The 9,564-nt window shown below is 49.9% G+C and overlaps 1 protein-coding gene across 1 annotated transcript; it reads right to left on the bottom strand.

The window, feature by feature from the left end:
* Nucleotides 1-2,879: 2,879 nt before the first annotated feature.
* Nucleotides 2,880-6,508, bottom strand: LOC146210365 (uncharacterized). The gene is made up of 2 exons (XM_084575825.1): nucleotides 5,207-6,508; nucleotides 2,880-5,155 (listed from the first exon to the last, which is right to left on the bottom strand). Exons 1-2 carry the CDS (start codon nucleotides 5,502-5,504, stop codon nucleotides 4,383-4,385), a joined length of 1,071 nt encoding a protein of 356 aa, XP_084431951.1. The 5' UTR covers nucleotides 5,505-6,508; the 3' UTR covers nucleotides 2,880-4,382.
* Nucleotides 6,509-9,564: the final 3,056 nt, after the last annotated feature.

The raw sequence follows: 9,564 nt of genomic DNA, 5'->3' as shown, positions 1-9,564 counted from the left end.
AATTTGCTGAGCAATCCGCCTATATTAGAAGCGATACCGCAATGCCCTGGAACCCACTGAAAACACACTTCCTGTAAATGTAACGGAAGGAAAGACATCTGGGTTTGTTTCAAAAGACGCATTTTCGGGCTTACTAATGCTGCTAAGACTGAGAGACAGTCAGAGAGTATGACTACGTGACTAGCGTGACCAGGGACTTTTTGAAGGGCCAAACAAATTGCAAGCAATTAAGAAAAAAATATTGTGTAACCAGGAATCCGTACAGAAAAACTCCGAGTCCCTGGGAATGAATACCTATTGCTGCTTTTTCATACTATTGTGAGGTATCTGTGAAAATAGTGTCACGTGGTGGTGACCAGGGTCGATGGCACAAATGAAGAGTCGGTGATTGCACTGAAGAAACTCTTTATTGGGCTGACTGGCACCCGCAAAAAAACTAAGCAACTCGGCGGCGGCGATAGCAACAAACGTGCTCGTCGATCGTCGAACAAAGAATACCCGTCGCACTCGTCAACGCTCAATTTAAAGGCTGCTCAGAACAATCTAGATAACGTCGCAATTGCTACCAGCACAAGCTGGAACATTGTAGAAAGACACACGAGTGGCCGGAATCTTCGGGACCGATCTCGGTGCATCTTGCGCTACAACGAAACTGATAAAGGTGTGACTCGCTACATCGAGCATTAACAAACAAAGAATGCGGAACTGATACGCGATCCAGAATTAGTGTGATAAGGCCGTATGCCGGCGGCTGTTAAAAAAACAACAAATACAGTTTTGAAGGTCTCGCGGCATTACTCCCCCCTTAAAAGAACATCGCCTCGATGTTCCAAAACAAAGCAACTTAAACACTACAAAGTTTAAACACCACAGATTCCTTAACGCGCGTAATATGGCTTCAGTCGTGCAACATGTACAATTTCTGGGCGTTCGCGTCGCCGTTGTGATGCTGACGTTCCGTCAGGAATGACTAGCGGTCCGACGCGGCGAATGATTTTGTACTGCCCAAAGTATCGACGCAACAACTTTTCACTTAGTCCGCGATGGCGAATTGGTGTCCAAACCCACACTTGATCTCCTGGATTGTACTCTGCGTGGCGTCGTCATAAGTTGTATCGTCGGCTGTCGGTGCGCTGTTGGTCTTTAATGTGCAGCCGTGCAGAGGAAGCCCGACGACTCGCACGGCTGTGTATTAACTGCCGCGCATTAACGCCTGGACTGCCGTTTATACGCAAGATGGCGTCCCAGGTCTTGTGTTAGCGTCGACGTAGTACATGGCGATCATGTCCGCAATCGTTTTGTTCAGGCGCTCGGTAAGGCCATTGGTCTGGGGATGGTACGCAGTTGTTCGTCGATGGCTTGTATGACTGTATTCCAGGATGGTTTGCGTCAACTCTGCCGTAAACGCCGTTCCCCTGTCCGTGATGAGCTATTCTGGAGCGCCGTGCCGAAAGATAAATTTGTTCGACAAAAAAATTTGGTGACTTCTGCCACGGTATCATTTGGTAATGCTCTTGCTTCGGCGTAGCGGGTAAGGTAGTCAGTGGCCACGATGATCCACTTGTTACCCATTGACGAAGCTGGAAAGGGGCAGAGGAGATCCATTCCAATTTGTTGAAAGGGCAGGTCTGGGGGCGGAATCGGGTATAGTAGTCCTGCTGGTCTGATAGGCGGCGTCTTGCGTCGTTGGCACTCACGACATGTCTTCACGTAGTGGGCAACTTCGGCAGGCAGTCGCGGCCAGTAGTACTTCTGGATTCGACGCAACGGGCGTGCTAAACCCGAGATGGCCTGCTGTGGGCTCATCGTGCAACGCCTGCAGAATTTCCTGCCGGGGGTTTTTAGGCACTACAAGAAGCTGCGCGGTCTCGTTGGATGCGAAGTTCTTCTTCACGAGGAGGTCATTGCTTAACGCGAACGATGATAAATGTTGCCTTAACACATCAGGAGGGGAAGCGGTCTTTCCTTCTAAGCAATCAGCTAGCGTTTTAAGCTCAGGGTCTGATCGGTGTTGTTCTGCGAAACTGTTGGCGTCTACAGGTCCCAAAAAGGCGTCGTCATCATCGTCCTTGGGGGGAGCGTCGACGGGAGCGCGTGATAAGCAGTCTGCGTCGGAATGCTTCCGGCCCGACTTATAGACTACAGTCAAGTCAAATTCCTGAAGTCGTAGGCGGCCGGAGGGATCTTTCAATAATGCCAGCCCGCAGAGCGCGTGATGGTCGCTTATTACCTTGAATGGTCGGCCGTATAGGTATGGACGAAACTTAGAAGTAGCCCAGATGATCGCAAGGCACTCCTTCCCGGTCGTCGAGTAAATGACTTCGGCTTTTGTGAGGGACCTGCTAGCGTAGGCGATTACTTTCTCCTCTCCGGCCCTCTTCTGGACGAGAAGGGCTCCTAGGCCCACACTGCTCGCGTCGGTGTGAGTTTCGGTCTCGGCGTTTTCATCAAAGTGGCCAAGTACAGGAGGGCATTGCAGGCGGCGCTCAAGTTCGTCGAAGGCTTCTCCTTGCGGCGCTTCCCATTTAAAAGGTACGTCAGCCTTTGTAAGCTGCGTCAACGGTTCGGCGATGCGCGAAAAGTTTCTGACGAATAGATAATAAGCGCACAACCTAAGGAATCGGCGCACAGCTTTCTTGTCGACAGGCGGTGGGAATTGTGTGATTGCAGCTGTATTCTCCGGGTTTGGGCGAACACCATCCTTACTAACGATGTGACCTAGGAACCGCAGTTCTTCGTAGGCGAAGTGGCACTGCTCTGCTTTTAGCGTTAGCCCCGATGACTTGATGGCTTCCAGCACTGTCTGCAGTCCTTTTAGGTGGTCTTTAAAGTTTGACGAGAAGACAACAACGTCGTCCAAATACCAAACAAATTTGCCACTTCAAGCCTGCCAGGACTGTGTCCATTACTCGTTGAAACGTGGCTGGTGCGGAGCAGAGGCCAAATGGCATCACCTTGAACTCATAAATGCCGTCTGGTGTGATGAATGCGGTCTTCTCGCGATCTCTTTCGTCGACCTCAATTTGCCAATATCCGCTCTTCAGGTCCATCGATAAGTACCTTGCATTTCAGTGCCGGTCGAGAGTGTCGTCGATGCGGGGAAGCGGGTAGACATCGTTATGCTATTCAAGCGGCGGTAATCAACGCAGAAGCGAAGTGTGCCGTCTTTCTTCTTCACCAAAACGGCTGGTGCCGCCTAGGGGCTGTTCGATGGCTGGATTACGTCATCATGCAGCATTTCCTCAACTTGATCGCGAATGGCCTGGCGTTCTCGCGGCGATACACGATAAGGGCTTCGGTGCAGAGGCCGGGCGTGTTCGTCCGTTATAATGCAGTGCTTGGCCAGTGGTGTTTGTCGTACCTTCGATGATGACGAGAAGCACTCCCTGTAGCTTCGGAGAAGACAGCGAATCTGGTTTTTCCTGCTGTGGGTGAATGCCGGGTTGATGTCAAATGTGGGCTGACGGAATTGGTGCGCTGCGTCTTGCAGTGGTTAGTCGTGGAGGGCGAATACATCTTTGAGGTCCGCTAATTCGTCGAGAAAAGCGATCGTCGTGCTCTTGTTGAGATGCCGGTATTCTTCGGTGAAGTTTGTTACCAGCACCTGAGCTTGTCCTCTCCGGAATTTCGCAATGCCTCTTGCGATGCCGACACCTCTTTCCAAGAGCAATTGGATATTTCCTTCGACGATGCCTTCAGCGGTTTCGATGTCGGCGCTACCTACGCTGACTGCGACGCTTGATCGGAGCGGCACGGTCAATTCTCCGTCGAGGACGTTTAGAGCGACATGTTGCATCAAGGTCGTCGTAGCAGGTATGGCTTTGTCTGCAAAGAGCTTGATGAGCTTGGATCGGAGGTCAATGATAGCCCTAGGTTCATTTAGGAAGTCCATGCCTAAAATCACGTCTTGGGAGCACTGCTGCAAGGCCACAAAGCTGGTGGAGTAAGTACGCCCATTTACGGTTATTCTTGCAGTGCATCGTCCCGATGGAGTAATCAGGTTGCCACCTGCGATGCGAATCAGCGGGCCATCCCAAGCGGTAGTAACTTTCCTGAGCTGAGAGGCTAACGGTCCACTGATGACTGAATAGTCAGCTCCGGTATCTACTAGGGCAGTGACTCTGCGACCGTCGATATCAACTTCAAGGTCACTTGTTCGCGTCCTCGCATTGCACGTGGGCCTTAGTGTCCGATCTCGGCTCCGTCGTTTCTTCAGGTCATGGCCGGGGCCTACCGTTGTTACTTCGCTGGGCGGCGGTGTCGGCTTGCACTCTGGTCGTGTTGTCGTCGATGTCATCGTGTGGAGCGGCGGTGAAATGGCTGCGTCGTCATTAGTGGTCGTATGCGGCGGAGGATGTTCGTCTTTTCGCCGTTGAGCAACCTCACCTCCAAAGGTTGCTGCCTTTAGTTTCCCCTACGGGGGCTAGGAGACCATCCTTGCACGTACCCGCGGCCCGGCGACACAAATTGGGCATTGCACGGTGATGGGGAGCGTGACAGACGCCTTGGCGATGAGTGTTCGCTGCGCAGGAAGTCATAGATTTCCTGTGGTCGCTCACCAGGACGGGGTCGTGGAGCGTCGACAGCGAAACAACGGAGGCCGATCCGCCTGTACGGGCAGTGACGGAGGATGTGTCCTGCCTCACCACAATGGAAACGGAGCGGTCAGTTGTTAGATGTCCTCCAGGCGTCATATTTCCTGGGGCTTGGAGATCGTAGACTTGGCGGGCGGGTGCCAAGGGGCGGCTTTCGGGAGCAGGACGGTAGCGACGAGGGCTTGGAAGGTCGCGTCGGGGTGGAGGACGACATAATGCAGCTGCATAGTTCATCGCTGCTGATTCATGCACTGGAGCTGTCGGAGTCGTCGCTTTAGGAACGCCCAGCGCCTGCTGCACTTCTTCACGGACAACGTCCGCGAGCGTCGCCACCTGGGGTTGTTGCGATGATGGCAGCAATCGGCGGAGCTCCTCTCGCACGATCTCCCGGATGAGATCCCGAGGGTTCTCTCCGCTTGCACATGCGCTGGGGTAGTGGCTTGAGTAGTCCGGCTGAAGTGGTCGCTCGTAGCGGCGCATCCGGATGTCCAACGTCTTCTTGATGGTCGATGCTTCACTTTCAAATTCTTCCACAGTTTTCGGCGGGTTCCGGACAAGCCCTGCAAGAAGCGACTCTTTAACGCCTCGCATTAGGAATTTCACTGTCTCACCTTCGGTCATGTTAGGGTCGGCGCGGCGAAAAGGGCGCTTCATCTCCTCAACGTAGACCAGGACGGGCTCGTTTGGTAGTTGAATTCTTGATTGGAAGAGGGCCTGAGCTCTTTCTTTTCGGAGAGAACCTGCAAAGGCCATCAAAAACTGAGCTTTGAATATCTCCCAATCCTTGATAGAAGTCTCGTGATTTTCGAACCAAACTCGGGCATGTCCTTGAAGAACAAAGTAGACCTGCCTGAGTTTCGCAGCGTCGTTCCAGCCGTTGAATTCTGCCACACGGTCGAAAAGCTCCATCAAGTGTCCCGCATCTTCATCCAGTCGTCCATGGAAGCAGGGGGGCTCACGGGGTTAGACGAAAAAAACCGGTGCTGTAGGCTGGGCCATTGTCAACGTCGATGCCTTCCGAGATCGAATGGGGTCAGGCAGCAGACCGTGTTCGAGTTGTAGGCCTTAGAGTCGGCAGCTGGCTCGGTGACCTGTAGGCTGGTCTTCCAGGGCGATAGGAATAAGGCTGAGGTCTTCGCTTGAAGGATCAAGGGCAGCACGTCCACCATATGTCACGTGGTGGTGACCAGGGTCGATGGCACAAATGAAGAGTCGGTGATTGCACTGAAGAAACTCTTTATTGGGCTGATTTGCGCCCGCAAAAGAACTAAGCAACTCGGCGGCAGCGATAGCAACAAACGTGCTCGTCGATTATCGAACAAAGAATACCCGTCGCACTCGTCAACGCTCAATTTAAAGGCTACTCAGAACAATCTAGATAACGTCGCAATTTTTACCAGCGCAAGCTGGAACATTGTAGAAAGTCACACGAGCGGCCGGAGTCTTCGGGACAGATCTCGGTGCATCTTGCGCTACAACGAAACTGATAGAGGTTACTCGCGACATCGAGCATTAACAAACAAATAATACGGAACTGATACGCGATCCAGAATCAGAGTGATAAGGCCGTATGCCGGCGGCTGTTTAAAAAAAACAACAAATGCAGTTTTGCAGGTTTCGCGGCATTATTCTTGGAGACGAAGAACCCATTGGGCCGTAGAGAAAGGCATAGGGTAAAAGAGCGGACACTTCCATAGGGCCCAATTGACTGTAGCGCACCAAGCGGCTGATGCTTAACGCACATCCGCTTTCGTTAAAGCGCGCCGTTTGTATGCTGAAACGCGCTGCGCCACGGCGCGCAGTTTGAATGCTATCAAGCGCTTGCCCTACTGCCGCGCCCTCTTGGCACATTATATTCTGTACGATGTGGTATTATTTTATTTATTTTCAGCAATGAAATATTATAGAAGGGAACAAAATGTAGCGCACCAAGACAAGGACAGAGAAAAAAGACACACACAAGAAGAAAGAAGACTCTGTCCTTGTCTTGGTGCGCTACATTTTGTTCCCTTCGATCATATACCAACAAGCCCAAGTATCTACCCTTCTGAAATATTATAACTAGGTCCGAATTACTGCTGATTGGCCATCAACGCAGCTGCGTCAAAGCCTTTGCCAAACAGCAGTATTGCAGGAAAGATGCCAGGTTTTGCTTCATACAATAACAAAATAGATACAATTCTGTCACACTTTGGTTCACGAACGTAACCAGGAAGAGAGACAAAGCGTAGGATACATCAGCCCACATGTACATTATAAAAAAGCAAAAAGAGATTACGCAAGGCAAGAAAAAATACATAGGTAGACAAATGTAGCATTGCATGCAGATATACAAAGTATGGAAAATGATACACAAGAAATTAGACACACTATGCTCAAAATACATTCGCGGCTCCCTCACAATATCCTATACTTTATTTTAAACAGAGATTTCAGACAAATATACTTCAAGTAGCCTTGGGTAATATGCCACAGACACATTGCTTTCAGCTTAAATGCGCACCCTTCCCCATACAATCATGCGTTTTTGGATACGCCCTTGGCAGCAAAATTCCAGCAGACAGTCACGTCTTTCATCCTCAGGATTACCTTTTGCCGAAAGATTGAAGGGTTCCTAATCACAAATATTCTTTAAGCTCGAAATAAGCTGCAAAACATTAAAGTGCCTTGTATTCATTTTACAGTGACAATGTAACTAGCGCTCGTTAAATTCATAGCCAGAATACTCAACAGTGTCAATATAAGAATGCTTATTCTATTATGCGCGCCTTTATAGCCTGGTTCTCTTTGGGTCGTTAAATAGAAACCAATCAAGCTTAGCTTGCAATGTCGCCAGATGGTCAGTTTGTTGGAATGTGAAAATATGCACTGATATTAATATTTCAAGAAAAAATTGGGACATTTATTTCATGCCTATTAACACATCTTTTATGTTAACAATTATATCGTTGTAGAAATACATATTAAATCATGTGAAATGGCAAGCCGCAAGTGAAAGTTCAAACATATCGTGGAATGCGGGATATTGGTCCGGACCTCTTGCACGCATGCTTCAATCGTCTCACCAGGGCAGAGACTGCCCAGCTGGAAAATTTACAGTATATATAATGTCACCGTGATACACCATTTACTGACACTGCGTAAACAGATTAAAGGCGAGAAATTTCTAAAGGAATTGGTCATTGATTTATCGAACCTCGCGTGCATATCCACGTAAAATACACAAATCAAGCTACACGGCAAAGATTCCTACCACTAATTTTCAAGCATTGCTTAATTTCGCGATGTTAGTCTTTGGTTGTTAAAAGCTGCATTGACAGCCGACTACGCGTTTCATTCCATAAAAATATTTGATACCTGGCGGTAACAACACAGGGGATACCACAGTGCACGTCAGTTGCATTGAAAATAAATGCGCGGGTGGAATGCATGTTTTTAGAAACCAAGAGGACGAAATTATCGGCGCGCCACTTCTTTAGCATCACGCTGTTTAGAAGCAGCTCGGCGTTTCCTTTTCTACTGCTTTTTTTTTTTAAGCACATTCCCCGCAAGTTTTTCGGTGCAGATGACGATCCTCGACACACAAGTTTCTGGTTCTCCAGATTTTGTGCGGTACCTTTTTTTTCTACCGTCTTAACAATAACGGTCCCGTATGTATATGCCAGCTGCACTGGGCAAAGAACATTGTCTTGTGCCTGTTGAACTTTTTTGCTGACGTTAGCTGGGATGCATCATAGCACGTACGGAGCTCATCTGCGGCGGCACATTTTTGCAGGCCCCCCGTCAAAACCGGACCCAAGCCGCGGCGGTGGTGAGGCGCGTGCTGCCGCCGCTCGAGTCCGGCAGTGCCCCATAGCGGCGGTCAAGCCCGGCCCTGCAAAAGCTTCCGTTGGGCAACTGGGAGGAAAACTACGCCGATGCAGCTTCCCCGGCCAGGAGCAGGGAGCTGCTGCGCAGGCCGACACCGACCAGCAAGTAGCCTGGTAGTCAGCAGCCTGACCATCAGGCTGCTGACTACCAGGCACAAGGAACGCCGCTGCAGCCGTCGCACTGGCTTCACACTTTAATGTTTTGCTGCAACCAACGAAACTTTAAATTCATCCCCCTTTAACACTTCATCATCAGCAGCTGGACTATACCCACTGCAGGGCGAAGCATTCCCAATTTCTTCCAGTTATCCCAGTCCTGTGCAAGCTCCATGCACTTAATCCCTGCAAACTTAACCTCATCCGCCCACCTGGTTTTTTACCGCCCCGTGCTACACTTTCCTTCCCTTCGAATCCAATTTGTTACCCTTAGCGACCATCGGTTGTCCTCTCCATGCATTACATGCCCTGCTCATGCACATTTCTTCTTGATTTCCACTAGAATGTAATTAACTCGAGTTATTTCTATGACCAACTCAACAGGATAGTCGCGTGGCATGAGGTTAACAGGACCAGTGAAAAACAGAGCGAAATGGCCTCAAGCTGCCCCATAATGTGCACTGCTGTCAGCTATGCAGCATGGTTTAAGCAGGCACAGCTCAAACTGTTAAAGGCCGCTGCAACAATGTGTTAGCCACCTCTAGTCTTGCCCGATTACATTTACGAAACACCCAAGCAGTGATACCCTTTGGTCAGATGCGAAGTTTCTACAGCTGCACACTGCAAGGTAGTAGTGGATGCCCAGCTGTCCAGTGGGAGCCAAAGAAGCCTTCTTGTGCATTCCACGAACTTCTTCTACAGCGTGACACTCCAGCGAACGGCTGTTGGGAGCTGCCACTGGTACAGAGTGCGTGCAGTACCTGCTTTATCACACTGCTATGCATTGCAAATTGCCTTGACACTGCCAATACAAGCAAGCAGCTTCTTTACAGAACGCATAGAAGTTATTTCAGGCCTTGTCTGGTGACCAATAACAAGTGGTTCCAAACTCCTTTGGCCTGCCCATAAGCTCAAGATAATAGTGTACAGCGCTGTAGGCAAAA

Source organism: Amblyomma maculatum, chromosome 1, assembly GCF_055883805.1.
Source record: "Amblyomma maculatum isolate TAMU_Amacu chromosome 1, ASM5588380v1, whole genome shotgun sequence".
Lineage (NCBI taxonomy): Eukaryota > Metazoa > Arthropoda > Arachnida > Ixodida > Ixodidae > Amblyomma > Amblyomma maculatum.
This window is presented reverse-complemented; position numbering and strand designations above follow the sequence as displayed.

Coding starts and splice junctions, on each gene's coding strand:
- LOC146210365 (XM_084575825.1), bottom strand. CDS start 5,504: ATGGAGCTTTTCGACCGTGTGGCAGAATTCAACGGCTGGAACGACGCT. Junction 5,156..5,206: donor CGACCCTAACATGACCGAAG/GTGAGACAGTGA, acceptor CGCTTCTTGCAG/GGCTTGTCCGGAACCCGCCG.